The sequence below is a fragment of the Panthera pardus genome, unplaced genomic scaffold (assembly GCF_024362965.1).
Source record: "Panthera pardus isolate Hobbes unplaced genomic scaffold, ASM2436296v1 HiC_scaffold_8, whole genome shotgun sequence".
Lineage (NCBI taxonomy): Eukaryota > Metazoa > Chordata > Mammalia > Carnivora > Felidae > Panthera > Panthera pardus.
Genome location: NW_026527013.1, coordinates 7068588 through 7088667, shown reverse-complemented (window position 1 = coordinate 7088667; position 20080 = coordinate 7068588). Strand labels below are relative to the sequence as shown.

Below are 20080 nucleotides of genomic sequence, written 5' to 3'. Positions count from 1 at the left end.
ATGTCTCTACACTTGTTTTGTTTATTCAACACTCTTCTTTTTCAAGAGGTGTCCCATCTTCATGGAACCACAGAATCTAACTGGTGTCTCAGAATTCTTCCTCATGGGACTCTCAGATGACCTGGAACTACAGCCCCTTCTCTTTGGGCTGTTCCTGTCCATGTACCTGGTCACTGTGCTGGGGAACCTGCTCATCATCTTGGCTGTCAGCTCTGACCCCCACCTCTACACACCCATGTACTTCTTCCTTTCCAACCTGTCCTTGGCTGACATTGGTTTCAGCACCACTACGATCCCCAAGATGCTGTTGAACATTCAAACACACAGTAGATCTATCACCCATGCAGACTGCCTAACTCAGGTATCCTTTTTTTTCCTATTTGGATGTTTGGACAATCTACTCCTGGCTGTGATGGCATATGACCGTTTTGTGGCGATTTGTCACCCCCTGCACTAACCAGTCATCATGAACCCATGCCTCTGTGGCTTTTTGGTCCTCGTGTCATTTTTCAGCAGCCTTTTGGACTCTCAGATTCACTGTTTGATGGTGTCACAACTTACCTTCTGCACAAGTGTGGAAATTCATCATTTCTTTTGTGATGCACCTCAACTTCTCCACCTTGCCTGTTCTGATACCTCCATCAATACCATACTAATGTATTTCATGGGGGCCATTTTTGGTGGCGTTCCACTCTCAGGGATCCTTTGCTCTTATACTCGAATTGTTTCCTCCATTCTGAGAGTCCCATCAACAGGCGGGAAGTGCAAAGCCTTTTCTACCTGTGGCTCTCACCTATCAGTTGTTTGCTTGTTTTACGGAACAGGTCTTGGGGTATACCTCAGTTCATCTGTCTCCCCCTCCCCTAGGAAGGGTGCAGTGGCGTCGGTGATGTACACTGTGGTCACCCCAATGCTGAACCCCTTCATCTACAGCCTGAGAAACAAGGATATCAAGAGAGCACTGTGGGGGATTATCAGAAGGACAGACTAATCTCAGCATGTGTCTTATCCTTTTCGGTTCATTGCACTGCAAAATGCAGCAAATCAAACATGCACAAGACATTCTGGATGTGCAATCACATGGTATAGGTACCTATATGGATCTCTGGTTTTTGCTTACACATTTTTTCCCTTAGCATAGCTCTAATGGAACTGGGAAATTATTTTGGGCTCCCCATTTAAATTATAACCCCTGCAGGATTATGTATATATCCATATATCTCTCTCACTTTCCTTTTGCATTACCCAGGACTCTTGGTCATGAGCAGTCTTGTTTCTATCAATGCAAAATAATCATAACTGTCTCTTGTTATTTATTGTTTCTATACTTTTCCTGAGATTCCTCCCCCCCGCGCCATCCACCCACCAATTTGATGGGAGGTTCTAAACCCTACCTTAAGGACCAAGGCATCTGATACATTTTGGCACCTTAATGCCCTTGGTCAGATTTTTGAGCGAGTAGGATGACTAATTTCTTTTTGAAATTGAAGTGGGACGCTATTAATATTGAGTTTGAGTCAACAGTTATCAAGTTTCCTGGGACTTCTCTAGGAAGATTGGGATGTATGGTTCCCAAGGAATAGATGGGAGAGGAACTACCAGAACAGAGGTGATTCCCAATTTTCCTGATAATTCTCCTTCCCATTCCATCTAACTTCTCCCCAGTCCTATTACATAACCCGACGCAAAGGGGCAAATATTGTATACTTCCATTTATATGAGGTTCATAAAGTAGTTGAATCCATAGAGACAGAAAGTAGAATGGTGGGAGCTGGGGTCTGGAGGAGTGAGAGACGGGGAGGTAGTGTTTAGTAGGTTCAGAATTTCAGTCTGGGAAGATAGCAAAGTTCTAGAGTTGGATGGTGGTGATGACTGCACAACAGTGTGAATGTACTTCATGCCACTGTACTGAAAACTGCTTAAGATGGTAAATTTTATGTTCTTTTACCACAATTTAAAAAAAGATCTTGTGTCAGGAATAAGGGACATGTTGCTTCAAATGTTGGGTGATACTCAGCCCTCAGCAATCAACCTCTATAGGGATCTACTTCAGCAAGCTCATGCCTCCTTCTTGGGGCAGCCCACATCCGATGACTGATTATGTGTGGGAGTGCAAATATTTGGTCCCTTTGCCCTAATTCCAGGCAACTCTAAGAGATCATCTTAGCTCCAGAACTCCCTGCTGGTTGTTGGAGATCTTTGATGGGCTTCATCTTGGCTCGACTTTTTCCAGCTTCCTTCCTTGCTGCAAAGAATTTGCCGAACCACAAGATTGTCCTCACCTCTGACACCAGATGCAAGTCCAGGAGCCCCTAGGTCCACTCTCACATCAGACCAGTTGGATACAAATTTGGGAACTTTTTCACATTCGATACTTTGCTAGAATGATTCAAACCGAGAGGACTTCCTCAGATGCACCAGAATGACTCACAGAGCTCAAGAAGCAGTGTGCTTATGATTGCAGTTTGCTTATAGGAAAGAGATACAAGTTAGAGTTAGCCAAAGAAGGGCATATGGAGGTTCCCATATGCGAAGCTTCTTGTTGTTCTCTTCCCTTGGATCCAGACCCATTACCTCCTCCTGGTGACAATATGTGTGACAATACTCAAAGACCATTTCCAACCAGGTAGCTCACCTGAGCTCCATTGTCCAGAATTTTTATTGAGGCTTCATTATATAGACATGAGTAGTTGAATTATGGCCTATCAGGTTGAACCCAATTTCCAACCTCCCTCCCTATATTGGCCTGATATGCCTTTGCCCAATACTCCAACCCTTTAACCACATGGCTGGTCTTTTTGGCAAGGCCAGTTCCCATCCTAAGTCATTTCATTAGCATAAACTATCAGGTGTGGTCCTTCATGAATAACCTGGGGTGTTTCATGAATAACCAATCACTTCTATCATTAGGGAATTTTCAAGCATTTAAAGGTTACCTCCCAGGAGCTGGGACAAAGGCCATCTCTGTTTAGGTGAGGCCAAATTCTTTACTACACATATGCCCCTGCACAGATGTTGATTCTAGGAACATTGCTTGGTAAACATCCTGTGTGCTAATCATTGTCTCAGAGTCGGCTTCAGAAGGAACTCAATATGGGACCCCTTGTTACTAATAAAATGTATTTGAGAACATTTTATTTTATTTTTTTCAAGTTTATTTACTTATTTTGAGAGGGGGAAGGTGCAGAGAGAGAGGGGGAGGGAGAAATCCCAAGTGGGCTCTGCATGGTCAGCTGGGAGCCCAAGATAGAGCTCGACACTGGGCTCACATGAAATCACAAACTGTGAGATCATGACCTGAGCCGAGATCAAGAGTTGGTTGCTTAACCGACTGTGCTCCTTGAAAGAATTTTAAAGGCAGTTCTGAAGTAGTTGAAATATTCTTTGAATTACAAACCTAACGCTGGGCTCATGAAAAGGAAAATTCAAAGGCAAGAGATGAAGAATGGGGGCATTCATTCATTCAATGCTCCCTGGGGGCAGCAGGGAGGTCACCATTGAAATTTTTAATAACTCTGGAAATCCAAACGCAGAGATATTTGATAGAAAAGGAGTGTAGAGTTTGAGATAATAAAGTAACATACATATCCCCATGTGTGTTACACTTTTAAAAAGTTTATTTTAAAACATTAAACCCTTGGTGTAAATAAAATATGCATTAAAAATGACAATTTTGGCTGCTGCTGCTATTGTAATCCTCTAATTTCTGGAGTCAGTGGTCCAACCATAAACATTCCCCCCTACCCAACCCTTTATTTTGTGACAAGTTTTACCATGGCCCCACAGATTCCTCTGTTCATTGGATTTTGAAAGCATTGCTCGTGGGGATGACCTCAGTGTTCAACACTGAGGCTATTCCTGCCCTTCTCGGAAGAGGAGTTTTCTGAAGAATTAACAAACATTCCAACACTGGTCCATTAGTGGAAGTTGCTTTCACTGCATGTTGGCGGACATACTAGTAAGTCTCTTCTTGTTTCCACTGCCAAAATTCACTAGCATCTAGCATCTAGCACATACAATATAGCTGTTCAGATTTTCAAGTGAGAGACCTACTCCTCCCTTTCAAGTCACTCAGACACCCCCCCCCAAATTTTGTCATTTTAGGTCTTTGTTTTATTTGCCTTCATATCAAAGCAATTAAATGATCTGTATAGCACTGTTTTAGTGATATGATTTGCTTTTCCCATTCTTCCAAAACAATTCATGCTGACATTGTATTATTGCTCTTATAAGAGTGCCCTAATTGGGTGCTCAGTAATCACTTTCTCCCTGTGGACATGGCAGCCAGATTGATTTTTTAGGTGTAGTCAAAACTTGTGACTTCTCTGCTTAAAACCTTCTAGTCACTTTCTGTTACTCTTTGAGTACAATTTGAACCCTTTGCCATGGTCTATAACATCCTTCAGTTAGTCTCTCCTATCCCTTTCCAGGTCCTTCATTGGTCCCTGGACCAGCACCATCAGCTTCACCTGGGAAACTACAAATGCCAACTTTCATACCCTCTCCAGACCTGCTAAATCAGAACCTCTACAGCTGGAACCCAGCCATCTGTATTTTAACAGGCCCAGCAGGTGATTCTATTGCACACTAAGTGTGAGAACCATTTGCCTAGACATATTGGATATCTTTTTTTTTAATTTTATTTTTTTAAATTTACATCCAGATTAGTTAGCATATAGTGCAACAGTGATTTCAGGAGTAGATTCCTTAGTGCCTCTTACCCATTTAGCTCATCCCCCCTCCCACACCCCCTCCAGTAACCCTCTGTTTGTTCTCCATATTTATGAGTCTCTTATGTTTTATCCCCCTCTCCTTTTTTATACTATTTTTGTTTCCCTTCCCTTATGTTCACCTGTTTTGTCTCTTAAAGTCCTCATAGGAGTGAAGTCATATGATATTTGTCTTTCTCTGACGGACTAATTTCACTTAGCATAATACTCTCCTGTTCCACCCACGTAGTTGCAAATGGCAAGATTTCATTCTTTTTGATTGCCGAGTAATACTCCATTGTGTGTGTGTATGTATGTGTGTGTATATATATATATATATATATATATATATACACATATATATATATACACACACATATACATATGTATGTATGTATATATATGTATGTATGTGCATATATATATATATATATATATATGTATATATATGTATGTATATGCCACATCTTCTTTATCCATCATCCATCAATGGGCATTTGGGCTCTTTCCATACTTTGGCTTGTTGATAGTGCTGCTATAAACATTGGGGTGCATGTGTCCCTTCAAACAGCACACTTGTATCCCTTGGATAAATGCCTTGTAGTGCAATTTCTGGGTCATAGGGTATTTCTATTTTTAATGTTTTGAGGAACCTCCATACTGTTTTCCAGAGTGGCTGCACCAGCTTGCATTCCCAGACATATTGGATATCTTATATTTCTTTTTTTAATTAAAAAAATGTTTTAATGTTTATTTACTTTTTTTTTGGAAACATACAAGACAGAGCAGGAGCAGGGAGGAGCAGAGAGAGAGGGAGACACAGAATCTGAAGCAGGCTCTGAACCATCAGCACAGAGTCCAGCACGGGGCACAGAGACACAAACCGTGAGATTATGACCAGAGTCAAAGCTGGGCCCTCAACTGATAAGCCACCCGAGCACCCCTCTTATTTTTCTTTAAACAGACTATATTCTTTCAGTCTCTAGACCATTACACTTAATTCTCTCTGCCTAAAATTTTCTTCCCCTTTCTTACTCAAGTTTCCACTTAAATATCGAAACTTAAAGATGTTTTCTCTCTCTGGGGTACCTGGATGGCTCAGTCAGTTAAGTGAAGAACTCTTGATTGGCTTATGTCATTTTATCACAGTTCTTGGGTTGGAGCCGCACATCAGGCTCCATGCTGACGGTGAGGAGCCTGCTTGGGATTCTCTCTGTCCCTCTCTGCACCTCCCATGCTTGCTCTCACTCTCTCTCTCTCTCTCTCTCTCTCTCTCTCTCACTCAAAGTAAGTAATATAAACTTAAAAAAAAAAGATGCCTTCTCTTACACCCATCTAAATCCTCCTGATGTTCTCTCCATCAGGTTAGTCTCTATTCATCTTTTACTACCATTACCTTCTGAGTGAGTTCACATGTTTTGAGTGTCATGGACAGTCTTTGTACCAAGCTACCTCAGATATTTTGTTCCAAATGAAACTGATGCATCAAGAAAGTGGGTTTTGCTCCTCTTCCAGTCTGAAGTCCTTTGTGAGATGCAATATTATTTGCTTAAACAGGCAGGACACTGGGAAATTTCATCAAAAGAGTACTTTGATAGAAATTTGTTAGAAATTTCTAGAGACTTTCTAGAGAAAGTCGTTCGTTGTGTGTCCAAGTAAAATTGCATTGGACATAGTCAAACAGGTAAAGAAGACCTTATTCAAGACTATTACAGTAAGGGATAGAGATTGAACTCAACTCTACAGAACAAATGACAGGAGGATTTTAGAAGCTGGGGTGAGCTTATGGAAAAGGGGTGGAAGATATTGGGGGGAGGTTGGTCGATGTGGCTAGTCTATCTGTGTTTGCTAATTGCTGCTTATTGAACTTAAGTGCCTACCCTCCTATGCAAAGAGGTTGGGAGATAAAGGTGCTAACATTATTGATGATTATATTTCAAAAGGATGGCTCCCAGGTCTTTAAGGAAGACATCCTGGGTTGTAAAATTGATGACAAAGGGGTGGTCAGGCCCTTGCAGTCAGGAAGAAACATGTTTTAACTTTAGTCAAGCTGCAGGGAATGTTAAGGCAGTCTTAATCAGTTGATATCCAAAATTTCTACTCTTGTTCCAAACTTGTAATTCTTGAGTGTTTTAATATGTTTCAGTTAGCTAACCTCCATACCTGGACAGAAGTTCTAAACTACATTCACAAATATCTTGAGTTCTAAACTTAAATGGCAGTAGTCTTAACCATGGGTGATTGAGCAACAAATCCAGAATGGTGACTGGGATCCATGAGCCACAGAGACCTGTGGTGGTGGTAAGAGATCATAGATGAGCAGACATCAAGAATATCAGTTGACTTAGATAACCCAAAATATAAAAAGCAAGTCTGCAATTATCAGATGTTGGCTACCACAATCGAATATCCTGATTCTTTTCCCAGTTTCTAGATGAAATCTGTTTTTAGACACAAAGCCTAAAAGAAATTAAGGGGGAGGTGGGTCCCCCTTTTGGAAATCCATAAATAGTTTTTCAAAATGGTGCTATCCCTTGAAGACTCCACTTGATGGAAAGTAGATTCTGTCAGACTCGTTCCATCCTGGAGTGGTCAGCGACTCATCTTTATCAGGACGGATATTTTTGTGTTTATGTTTGCCTTTCCTGTTGCAGTGCCTTGGCAAACACCACCATCCAAAGACTTAACACATTATCCAATTGCTTTATGGTGAAGAAGATAGGAAAACAAACACTTATCAGAAGATCCACTGGTCCTAACATACTCTACCTCGGCTGAAGCTGCCCAGAATCACATACCTAGAGAGTAGTGATTCTGGGATTCTGTCCTTACTCTCCTGAATTGTAATCCAGTAATTGACATCATCCTTAAAGACATGTTTCCTTTCACACACATTTTATCACTGTGTGTTCTCCTGTGTTGGGCCCTTGGTAAATTCACCTGCACAACAAGGCAACTAAACCAAATGATGTATCAGAGCCTGGTCAATTCTGATACTCTGGACCCAGAAGTTTTTCTACATTTAGTGATATATTTTTATAGCTTATTTTGGAAGTGCACTCAATAAACATTTGGAGAAACGTTCAACCTTGCTAATAGCCAAATAATTAATCCATCAGTGAGTATTCTGTTTGGACACATAATGTGATCAGAAACTCTGAGATCCTGAACTTATGCTCTATTAGGACAAAGATTTTTTTCTGTGTTTTTTTTTTCCTTCAGTGCTGTTTTCCAGACATCTCTTGCAGCTTAGCACACCAAAGGCGCTTAGTTAATAAGAACTAACAATGGTTATTGATAAAATGCACTACTTTTCATAATCCTCATGCAACTGTTCTGAACTGGTAGTAGCATAAATGGCCACAGGACTGGAAATCCAAGGTGAGGTGCAGTAATAGGAAAGTGAAAGGAGGGGACGCAGAGGGTAGAACTGAGGATAACAGAGGAGTCAACATAAGAGGTAAAAGTACCTAGAAAAAGTACTCGCAAGGCAGCTCTGGGCAACGTCACTTACTTATGGAGGACGGGTGAGAAGCACAACTCAGTGTGATTAGGAGGTAGGATTTCTTTAGCAGCCACCTGCTGCTACCACTGTCAGCTCAAAAACCCAGGACTAGTGTTCCCATCACTGAACATAGAGTGTTATCCTGAGAACTTTTTGTAAAGCCCTCTTGATGTCCCTGTTCCGTAGGCTGTAGATGAAGGGATTCAGCATTGGGGTGATCACGGTGTACATCAATGAGGCAATCATGCCCCTCCAGGAAGATGCATCAGAACTGAGATACACACCAAGCCCTGTCCCATAGAACAAAGAAACCACAGACAAGTGAGATGCACAGGTGGAAAATGTCTTATACTTCCCATTAGCTGATGGGATTCTCAGGATTGAGGAGGCAATTCGGCTATAGGAGAAAAGGATCCCTGAGAAGGGAACAATGCCAAGAAGGCCAGTCAACATGTATTGCAGGATGTGATTGACCAATGTGTCTGAGCAGGCAAGCATGAGGGCCTGAGCAAGTTCACAGTAAAAGTGTGGAATTACCCGGTTGGTGCAGAAGGACAGCCGCAACATTAAGAGACTCTGGATCAGGGAGTATGACAAGCTGATGAACCAGGACACAAGAACCAGGAGGCCACAGAGCCACGGGTTCATGATGACTGTGTAGTGCAAGGGGTGACAGATGGCTACAAACCGGTCATAGGCCATCACAGTGAGGAGAAAAGTGTCCATACCTCCAAAAACCATGAAAAAATACATCTGGGCGATGCAGCCTGCATAGGTGATGGATTTGCTCTGTGTTTGGATGTTCACCAGCATCTTAGGGATGGTGGTGGAGATGAAGCAGATGTCAGCAAAGGACAAGTTGGAGAGGAAGAAGTACATGGGGGTGTGGAGGTGAGAGTCAGAGCTGACGGCCAGGATGATGAGCAGGTTCCCGAGCACGGTGACCAGGTACATGGACAGGAAGAGCCCAAATAGAATGGGTTGATGCTCTGAGTCTTGGGAAAATCCCAGGAGTAAAAATTCTGAAACACTCGTTTGATTTCTTGGTTCCATGTTGCCAACACATCAGCTAGATGATTGAAGAAGGGAATGCACATGAAATAGACACTAGACAAACTCTAGAGTCTACTTTTTTATTTCTTGAAATGAAGCATTGGGCACAAAAGCCTTCACACTTCAGAATGTAGGAATCCTACATTCTGTTGTTACACACAACATTGAATAATGTTGATCAATCCCTGTCCATAGGCCTTTGGGGCCCTCATTTATCCTTTTTATTTAGAATCATCAAATCTAAAAATTCAAGAACAATTTTGGACATTTGAAATAACATGACCCAAACTTACTCTAACACAAATGAGGAACATGAGGTCTGGTGAACGCAGTAACTTACTGTGGATTATCTGCCTTGTGTGGGACTCAAAAAAGGGTCAGGCAACTATGTCCCAGAGGTGAGAAAATTTGAAAGTATCTCACATATCTGGACAGACTATTGCAGGATGAGTAGAATGTAGGTTTACTCCTCAAGTAAAAAATAAAGGAAGAAAAAAGAAAAGGTTTTCACAAAATAATAAATCACATGAACAAATACTTAATGCTTAGTGTACCAGGAGCCATCAACATCCTGCAGGAACAAGGCCAGACGCTCCTTAACATTTGGTGCTTGACTAAATGCTCTTTATTTGTGAAGTTAAGGAATTGGTACCCATGTCTAACAAAAATGTAGATATCAAGGTTTGCACTATTTCAGTACCATTAGATACTACAAAGGTCCCAAACAGAACTTTGAGACTTAATCTCTATGGTGCTCATCAAATACCTGGGGAAAGCATAGGAACTGCTCCAGGATGTTGACACAGGAGCCCAAAAAAATGAGAGTCAGATGCGGCACTCACAATCAGGTGATGATTCAATGAGGCTGGGAAGAAGAGGAGCCCACCTACTCTCCTACTCTCTTTGTTTCAGGTCCTGAGGTCCTGTACCCAGATATAGAGGATGGGGTCCTATAACCCAGGATGCTGAACAGCATAAAATCATAAAATGATCTTCAGTGTTGTATTTTGTCTCGTTAGAAGTATTTTTGCACAACTACTATTCTGTAATGCCCCTAACTACAAAGGGAAAAAGCCACCATTGACTGTCATCCCTGTCAGTCCTCTTAGGTATGAAAATCAAAGTAGCAGGGAAGGGGTGGCTGAAATAGGTGAAGGTGGTCAAAAGGTACTAACTTCCAGTTATAAAACAAATAAACCATGAGGTATAATGTGCAGTATGAATACAGTTAATAGTATTATATGGTATATTTGAGAGTTGCTAAGAAAATAGACCTTATAGGGGCACCTGGGTGGCTCAGTCGGATAAGTGTCTGACTTCAGCTCAGGTCATGATCTCGCAGTTTATGAGTTCCAGTCCTGTATCTGGCTCTGTACTGACAGCTCAGAGCCTGGAGCCTGCTTCAGATTCTCTGTCTCCCTCTCTCTCTGCTCCTCCCTCACTAGTGCACTGTTTCTCAAAAATAAATAAAAAATATTTGAAAAAGAAGAAAATAGATCATATAATTTCTCATCACCAGAAAAAAATTTTTGTAACTATGTGTGGTGGCAGATGTTAACTAGACCTATTGTGGTAATATGTCAAATATTATATGTGCAATGTGATGAATCATTATGTCATATACCTTAAGCTAATATAATATTACATACCAATTTTACCTAAAAAAAAAAAAACAAACACAAAAACCCCAAAGCAAAGTGTGTGTCTGGAATGATAAAGATGGTCACGTTGTAGGCAAATTGTTTAAGTATGAATGAACGTCTTTGTTCTGACCCTTGGTAGGTGGGCAGTTTGCAATCACCTCTGGTGGCTTCTGGTCAGGTGAGAGGTATTCGAAACAGAAGGTCACGACTCATCTTTAAAGCATGATAGTTTGTAAAAATTTTCCTTGACTTTTAATAGATGTAGCCTGCTCCCTTGCATTCTGATCTGTTTTGAGCAGAATATCAGAGTACACAGGAAATGCCCACAATTTTGGATATTCCCTGGGTGCTGTGTGTCAACATCATCAACTGCATTAGAATTCAGTAAAGCCATTTCTTTTTTTTTTTTTTTTTTAAATTTTTTCAACGTTTTTTATTTATTTTTGGGACAGAGAGAGACAGAGCATGAACGGGGGAGGGGCACAGAGAGAGGGAGACACAGAATCGGAAACAGGCTCCAGGCTCCGAGCCATCAGCCCAGAGCCTGACGCGGGGCTCGAACTCATGGTCCGCGAGATCGTGACCTGGCTGAAGTTGGACGCTTAACCGACTGCGCCACCCAGGCGCCCCAGTAAAGCCATTTCTTAGAGGGACTGGATTATGATTCAAGCGGGTCATGAAATGATGAATTATCACATTCATCTTAAGAAAGAGTTTCTTATAGATTAGAAACATTTTATCTTATAGCACAAAAACAGACACATAGACCAGTGGAATAGAACAGAGACTCCAGAATTGGACCCACAAAAGTATGGCCAACTAATCTTTGACAAAGCAGGAAAGACTATACAGTAGAAAAAAAGACAGCCTCTTTAACAAATGGTGCTGGGAGAACTGGACAGCAACATACAGAAGAATGAAACTAGACCACTTTCTTACACCATTCACAAAAATAAACTCCAAATGGGTAAAGGACCTGAATGTGAGACAGGAAACCATCATAACCCAAGAGGGGAAAGCAGGAAAAACCTCTCTGACCTCAGCTGCAGCAATTTCTTACTTGACACATCTCCAAAGGCAAGGGAATTAAAAGCAAAAATGAACTATTGGGACCTCATCAAGATAAAAAGCTTCTGCACTACAAAGGAAACAATCAACAAAACTAAAAGGCAACCAACGGAATGGGAAAAGATATTCGCAAATGACATATCAGACAAAGGGTTAGTATCCAAAATCTATAAAGAACTCACCAAACTCCACACCCAAAAAACAAATAATCCAGTGAAGAAATGGACAGAAGACGTGAATAGGCACTTCTCTAAAGAAGACATCCAGATGGCCAACAGACACATGAAAAGATGCTCAACGTCAGTCCTCATCAGGAAAATACAAATCAAAACCACACTGAGATATTAACTCATGCCAGTCAGAGTGGCTAAAATGAACAAATCAGGAGACTATAGATGCTGGCGAGGATGTGGAGAAAGGGGAACCCTCTTGTACTGTGGGTGGGAATGCAAACTGGTGCAGCCACTCTGGAAAACAGTGTGGAGGTTCCTCAAAAATTTAAAAATAGTTCTACCCTATTACCCAGAAATCGCACTGCTAGGAATTTACCCAAGGGATATAGGAGTGCTGATGCATAGGGGCACTTGTACCCCAATGTTTATAGCATCACTTTCAACAATAGTCAAACGATGGAAAGAGCCTAAATGTCCATCAACTGATGAATGGATAAAGAAATTGGGGTTTATATTCACACTGGAATACTACTTGGCAATGAGAAAGAATGAAATCTGGCCTTTTGTAGCAACAAAAGGATGGATGGAAATGGAGAGTGTTATGCTAAGTGAAATAAGTCATACAGAGAAAGATACCATATGTTTTCACTCTTATGTGGATCCTAAGAAACTTAACAGAAGACCATGGGGGAGGGGAAGGAAAAAAAAAGTTAGAGAGGGAGGGAGCCAAACCATCAGAGACTCTTCAAAACTGAGAATAAACTGAAGGTTGATGGGGGGTGGGAGGGAGGGAAGTGTGGGTGATGGGCATTGAGGAGGGCACCTGTTGGGATGAGCACTGGGTGTTTGATGTAAACCAATTTGACAATAAATTTCATATTAAAAAATAAAGATTTATGATCAGCAAAAAGAAAGAAAGAAAGGAAGAAACATTTTATCTTAGGACGAGAGCTTAGAAATTAGAGGTGAAAGATACAACCATTTGTCATTTATACTTTCCCCTTTATTCATGCACCAAATACATGTTGGTCTTCTGTTTCTATTCTGTTTCTAGGATCTAGTGTTAGTGGGCAATTTTGTGGAGCCAGGCAGGATGTAGAGAAGAATGGAACTAGGCTGTTAGTCACTGAAAAAGTCCTGGAAGCCATTCTGCAAGAAGGATTACTTTGGGACAGGCTAAGTGTTAGCTGTTGGGGGTACAAAGATTAATGGTGTGGTTTTGTCTTGAGGGAGCCTGCCTTTCAGGGGTAGTGGTGGATACAGAAACCAGTCATCATAATACAGTGACTTAAAGCTAAGGTAAATGCAGTCTTCAGACTGAAGTCGAGAAAGGAACCACAAATACAGCCTGAAGTGATGCAGTCAAGGAAGGATTCCTGGAGGAACAGATCCATGGGCAAGGAGTTGTCTAGGTTGATGATTGAGCATGGGCTTTTCTGGCAGAGAAGGCATCAAGGAAAAAGGCCCATAAGCAAAAAGCTGCATGGGACAGTGTGCTCTTAGCAATTTGTTGCAACACAAAGTGGGACATGGAAATGGTGAAGAATGAGGTTGACGAGATGAGTGGGGGCCACATCTCTGGGAACCTTGAAAAAAACAATGGATAAAAGGATAGGGGCTATGTAAGGACTGTGACTAAAGGAGTAACATGATCCATATCACGATTTTCCCTGGTGCCTGGAGTGAAAGATACATTTAAGGCAGGCAAACTAGGGTCAAAGGGAATGGGGTTGGGAATACTCACCTCATTAAAGTTGAAGGGACCACGTCACCAATTTTAGGGAAGAGGAACAAAGATGAAGAGGTGAATAAATTGTTCCCATGTCTTACTAATGATTCCGTGTTTCCTGATAAGGGTGAGACTTGACACCCAAGAGGAATCAAGTGAAACTATGAGGAAGGGATATGTGAAATCAGTGTCTTCCAGAATGTTTCCAGAGCTGAAGGGGAGGGTGTCAAGAGGGGACTGGACATTGGACCTTCCTGTGTGCTTTGCTCTTCCTCCCACATCCATCGTGGGCATGTCTTTATACACTGCAGCCCTAGATACCAGGGAACACAGACTCTTCACTCTTGAATATCTCTATGAGGACCACAGATGAAGGTGAAGAAGGAAGAGGAGGGACAGGTCCTTACGGAGAAACAGGGTATGTTCCCCAGCAAATGAAGGTGGTAAAGAAGGATTCAGAAAGGATTTATCTGGTCTGAGTGAAGGTGAAGTCTCTGGAGTTTTGGGCCAGGCGATAGGAGTAAAGAATAAGAGAAGATCCATATTGCATAGTCAAAGACCTAATAATCTATCAGTACCTGGGGGCATCCATTTGTGCACTTCCGACTGGTAACTGTGCCATTACACGGTGTGGTCCTGGATAGTGCTGTGGTATCCAAGAGCAGACTGGGGGCTTAACTCTTCCTCCTCAACCCTATAATCTCCATCAACCATCCACCCAAATAACATGCAAGCAAAGTAAAAGCTCACTAACAATGGTAAGGTAGCCATTCATCCTCCCAAAAAACTGGCCCCTAGAGCTCCTCCTGCATGGATACCATGGGGTGTCCCTGCCACAGGCTTAATAGTAGTCAATGCCCTTTCTACCCAACCACCTCTTTTCTCTATTTCCCACAACACTTACTGGGCTATGCATGCTTGGCAATGTGGGCTCACCACTGGGACCGACTCCCCTGAATCTTGTTCTCTCATGGAGGGTAGGCAATGAAGAAACATTTGTTTCCCCAAAGAGAAGGGATACAGAGCCAGGCATGTAATGCAGGGTGTGTCTGATTTTTCCTGGCAAAGGCATGGGTATCTTGGGAGTGATACATGGGCCTTGGTGACTATAAGTTGATATGTTACAGGTTTGGTGGCCCTGGGGACTGAACCCCTGTGAAGCTTGTTAGACAAATTGATCAATGGATTTTCCATTCCCTGATCAATTTGACTCCTGATAGGCAGGGACCACACAGGAAAGGGTCTCTGACCTGCCAATTCCTTATCCCTAGGAGAGTAATAGTGGGGCCAGCTGTGACACCTCTCTTCTGGGTCCCTTTTCTTTGGGAAGAATTTTTCCAGTGTTTCTTAGATCTCCTCCTGAAGACAACTGACTTGTAGTATTCACATCAGGCAGATGGCTGAGTAATGAAGGATCCCAGGAGTCACTTGGGTAATGGTTCTCAAACTTCTGGCCTGTGTCAGGATGACCTTGAATATTTGTTTAACTAGATTTATTTTTAATTTAGTTTACTTTTTAAGTTTATATATTCTGAGAGACACAGAGAGAGAGAACAAGCAGAGGAGGGGCAGAGAGAAGGAGAGACAGAATCCCAAGTAGGCTCTACACTATTAGCACAGAGCCCATTGTGGGGCTTGAACTCACGAACTGCAAGATCATGACCTGAGCTGAGATCGAGAGTCGGACTCTTAACTGACTGTGCCACCCAGGTGCCCCTTTTATTTCAATAGATTTCTGAGTTCCATCTCCAAGTTTCTGTCTCAATATGTCTGGCTTTGGGCCTGATAATTTGGATTTTTCACAACCTCTAAATTTTGCTGGTCTCTAGGACACTATTTTGAGAATAGTTGCCCTAGGGTAGTTTCAAAATGTAAGCTTTATCAAAAGTATCACCTTGGGCTCTTGTTAATGTATAACTTTCCACCTTATTCCAGACATACATGGTCAATATCTCCAGGGGAAGAGGCTGAGAATGTACTTTGAAAAAAATTTACAACAATTTTACTTTACTTTATTTTTATTTATATTTTATTGTAGAGATAGACACAAATATATAGGTATAGATGGATATATATCCACAATATGTATATAATAACATTTTCCATTTTAAGAATTTTTAAGTGTGCAAGTCTGTGGCATTAAGAACATTCACAATGTTGTACAACCATCACCACTATCCATTTCCAGAACTTTATCATCATTTCCAATAGAACACTGTCCCCGTTAAACAAATTCCACATTCCCCCTCTCCCAACCATTGAAAACCCCTATTCTACTTTCTGTCTCTATGACTTTGCCCATTCTAGGTACCTCATATAAGTGGACTCATAAAGTGCTTATCCTTTTGTGTCTGACTTATCTCACTTAGCATGTTTTCAAGATTCAACCATGTTGCAGCATGTATCAGAATCTCATTCCTTAGGGCTGAATAATATTTCATTGTATGTATATATCAAATTTTGTTTATTCATCTATTTTCATCCTTCGGCTATTGTGGTTAATGCTGGGATGAACTTCAGCAAGAATCTATTTGACTTTCTGCCTTAAATTTTAGGGGGCATATACCTGGAATTAATGGATCTTGAGAATTTACTATTTTTATCCTTTACTATTGGATTTACTATTTTATCCTTTTGAATTTCCTATTTTACCCTTTTTGGATGTATGGATGGTATGTTTCTGACTGCAATGGCATATGACCGATTTGTGGCCATCTGTCATCGTCTACACTACTCAGTCATCATGAACCCACATCTCTGTGGCTTTGTAGTTTTGGTGTCCTTTTGTGTTAGCCTTTTGGACTCCCAGTTGCACAATTTAATCGTGTTGCAACTTACCTGTTTCAAGGATGTGGAAATTTCTCATTTCTTCTGTGACCCTTCTCAACTCCTCAACCTTGCCTGCTCTGACACTTTCACCAATAACATAGTCATGTATTTTGTTGGTGTCATCTCTGGCTTTGTCCCTATCTCAGGGATCTTTTTCTCTTACTATAAAATTGTTTCTTCCATTCTGAGAATCCCATCAACAGGTGGGAAGTACAAAGCCTTCTCCACCTGTGGCTCTCACCTGTCAGTTGTTTGCTTATTTTATGGAACGGCTATTGGAGTATACCTTGGATCAGCACTGTTGCCTTCTCCCAGGAAGGATATGGTGGCCTCAGTTGTGTACACCGTAGTCACCCCCATGCTGAACCCCTTCATTTACAGCTTGAGGAACAGGGACATCAAGAGTGCCCTATGGAGGTCACTCAGAAGAATAGGTTAATCTCCGTATGTGTGCATTCCTTTTTGAAGTGTGTGTTGAAAAAATCAGCCAAACCAAACATGTAGATCAGCAAATACTGCTTTCTGGGCCCCATTATTTTTTCAGTCTCATGGTTTTCATTCCTCTTCATGTTTCATACATGAATACTATTTTTTAAAATTTGTTTTTAATTGGATTGGAGGAGTATTCTGGGACGCTTTGTACATCATAATGAATGCATGAGAAGTTCTCGTCAATGACCCTGCTATCCAGGGTGCATTCTTCCTTTTATGTACTTAAAATTTATATCCTTTCCCATGGTTTCTCTTTATTTTCCATACAAATTTTGCATCTGTCAAAGCTATTTATCCGGGTAATGTCTAAATATGCCATTACTGGTCCTCAATCTTGGATTTATTTTTTAAGTTTATTTATTTTGACAGAGAGAGAGAACACGAGCACACAAGTGGAGGAGGAACAGACAGAGGGAGATAGAATCCCAAGCAGCCTCTGCACTGTCAGTGCGGAGCCCAATGTGGGGTCAAACTCATGAATGGTGAGATCATGACCTGAGCTGAAGTTGGACACTTAACCGACTGAGCCCCCCAGGCACCCCCCAATCATGGATTTTATAGAATATGCTGAGAAGTTTTATAACTAATGATGACTGAGTCTCATCACCAGAGATTCTGATATAGTTGGACAGGTGTGTGTCTAGGTATGAGGATGTTTTAAAAAGCACCCAAGATGGTTTAGTTGTGAGTTGCTAAAGAGATCAAGCTCAAAAGGCTAAGTTATAAAAAACGTACTGTAGCTCGAAGCAAGGGGTTTCTTCAAATATATTGTCCTTCAACACTATAAGCTTTTCCTTTGTGCTGGTTTTTAACTCTTTCTGCTCCAAACTCATCCTTCTATACTTATCTTGTAATGCTAAAGTGGGTCTCTTGAAATTCCTGCTTTGTTTTCCATATATATATTTTTTTTTCCCAAAATTTTACTTAAATTCCAGTTAGTTAATGTATAGTTCAATATTAGTTTCAGGTGTAGAATTTGGTGATTCATCACAACAAGTGCCCTCCTTAGTACCCATCATCCATCTAGCCCATCCCCCCACCCACCTCCCCTCCGGCAACCCTCAGTCTGTTCTCTACAGTTAAGAGTTGTTGCATAATTTGGGGGCACCTGGGTGACTCGGTTGAGTGTCCAACTTCGGCTCAGGTCATGATCTCACAGTTCATGAGTTCAAGCCCTGCATTGGGCTCTATGCTGACAGCTCAGTCTGGAGACTGCTTTGGATTCTGTGTATCCCTCTCTCTCTCCCCCTCTCCCCACTCATGCTCTGTCTCTATCTCTCTCAAAAATAAACAAACATTAAAAAAATGAAAAATGCGTTGTTACATATTTTTAATAATGGTCAGCAAATTATATTACACTCTAAAATTAAGTAAAGTTCACTCCTACCTCTAAAAACCCTAAGCCCTTGGTATTTATTGGCTTCCATCTGTCACCACATTTTCCCATCTTTTGCTTTGACCTGAAGTAGCTATTTACTCAACTACCTACACTTAATTCTCTTTATTAAAATAATCCATTGATTTTTTTTTCTTGCCCGAACCCTGAAAGTTAAATTATAACATGAGGAGAAAGGTGTGTAATAAGTTGTGTGCAGTTGGAATATTGCATAATAAGCTCATAAAATAAAGGTGGTTTTAAATATAGGTTTAGGAATGTACAACCGAGATCTAAGTCTGGGAATCCTATTTCCAGTAGATGAGTGGCTCTAATGGTGTCTGAGGATTATAAAGTCACAAATTTCATCATAAATAAATTGTACTTTGTCCTCCTTTTTAAAACATCCTCAGCAGCAAAGGTTTATGTTGTCAGCAAAGGTGAGCTCTTTTCTTTGTCTGGTAACAATCAGCCTGTTTAGGACTTCACTTTGTTGCCTTCCCGTCTTGTCTTCTGTCATTGATAAATCAGTCTTTGGGCTCCATTTGGTATCCATCTTTCCTTAGAAATGTCATACGTAGTTTATTGGTAGTAATCTTGGTTCTCTGAAAGCCTGTCCAAAAGTTACTTTAATTTACCCTTTTACCTCTATGGTAAATCATCTATCAACTACATGGATAAGGAACTTGATATTGGAGAAAGGCATGAAATTGACAGATGATGAAGCCAAAACAGTTAGCGGGAAGTTACCATCCAAGAAAAATTACCACATTTCTATATTTGCCTATCCATTTATGCAGACCTAAGTGATGGCCAAAGAACCTTGGTAAGGGGGAAAGTGATGCCGCTTTTTTTGTCAGATGGTAGACTGTACCCAGTGGCAGCACTTTGGTTTTGTTTGTTTGTTTTTAGGTTTAGATTTAGAAGAGTGCTGAGCATGGGAAAAGACTGGAAGATTCATACAGCCATGTAAATGTGGTGTGACAACACTTGATCAGAATAGGAAACACAGAAGGAGACTGGGTGGTTCAGTCAGCTGAGTGTCTGACTTCGGCTCAGGTCAAGATCTTGTTCATGAGTTTGAGCCCTGCATCAGGCTCTGTGCTGACAGCCTGGAGCCTGGGGCCTGCTTTGGATTCTGTATCTCCCTCTCTCTCTGCCCCTCCCCCTCCCACGCTCATACTCTGGATCTCTCTCAAAAATAAATAAACATCAAAAAGAAAAACACCCCAAAACCCAAAAAAGAATAGGAAACACAGATAATAGAAAAAAATGTGGGATAGGAAAATACTCCATGGCCTGGTATTGGCTCAAAAATTTGCAAATTAGTAAGTCAAAGTTCTTTTCTGAGCCCCAGAATCCTCAGCAGCAAATTAAGTGCAACAGTGTTTATCCTCTGAGGCCATGCAATAATTATACATAATTTTGCCATGGACCAGTCAGATGGTATATGGTAATTCTTATTATAACATTAAGGAAGTTAATTTAAATAAACATTCCAGTA

At 41.2% G+C, this 20080-nt stretch overlaps 2 protein-coding genes and 1 pseudogene across 2 annotated transcripts; 2 read left to right on the top strand and 1 right to left on the bottom strand.

Moving 5' to 3' along the window:
* LOC128775439 (olfactory receptor 7E24-like) lies at nucleotides 1–991 on the top strand (annotated as a pseudogene).
* A 7343-nt stretch (nucleotides 992–8334) lies between these two features.
* Nucleotides 8335–9306, bottom strand: LOC128775443 (olfactory receptor 7D4-like). Its single transcript, XM_053896670.1, has one exon. The coding sequence runs from the start codon at nucleotides 9265–9267 to the stop codon at nucleotides 8335–8337; it is 933 nt and encodes a 310-aa protein (XP_053752645.1). The 5' UTR covers nucleotides 9268–9306.
* A 7215-nt stretch (nucleotides 9307–16521) lies between these two features.
* Nucleotides 16522–17148, top strand: LOC128775664 (olfactory receptor 18-like; the record flags this gene model as incomplete). Its single annotated transcript, XM_053898170.1, has 1 exon — nucleotides 16522–17148. A coding segment is annotated over one exon (627 nt), but the record flags the coding sequence as incomplete, so codon positions are not given.
* Between the last annotated feature and the right edge of the window lie 2932 nt (nucleotides 17149–20080).

What these genes read in the sequence shown, in the direction of transcription:
- LOC128775443 (XM_053896670.1), bottom strand. Translation starts at nt 9,267, where the DNA reads ATGGAACCAAGAAATCAAACGAGTGTTTCAGAATTTTTACTCCTGGGA.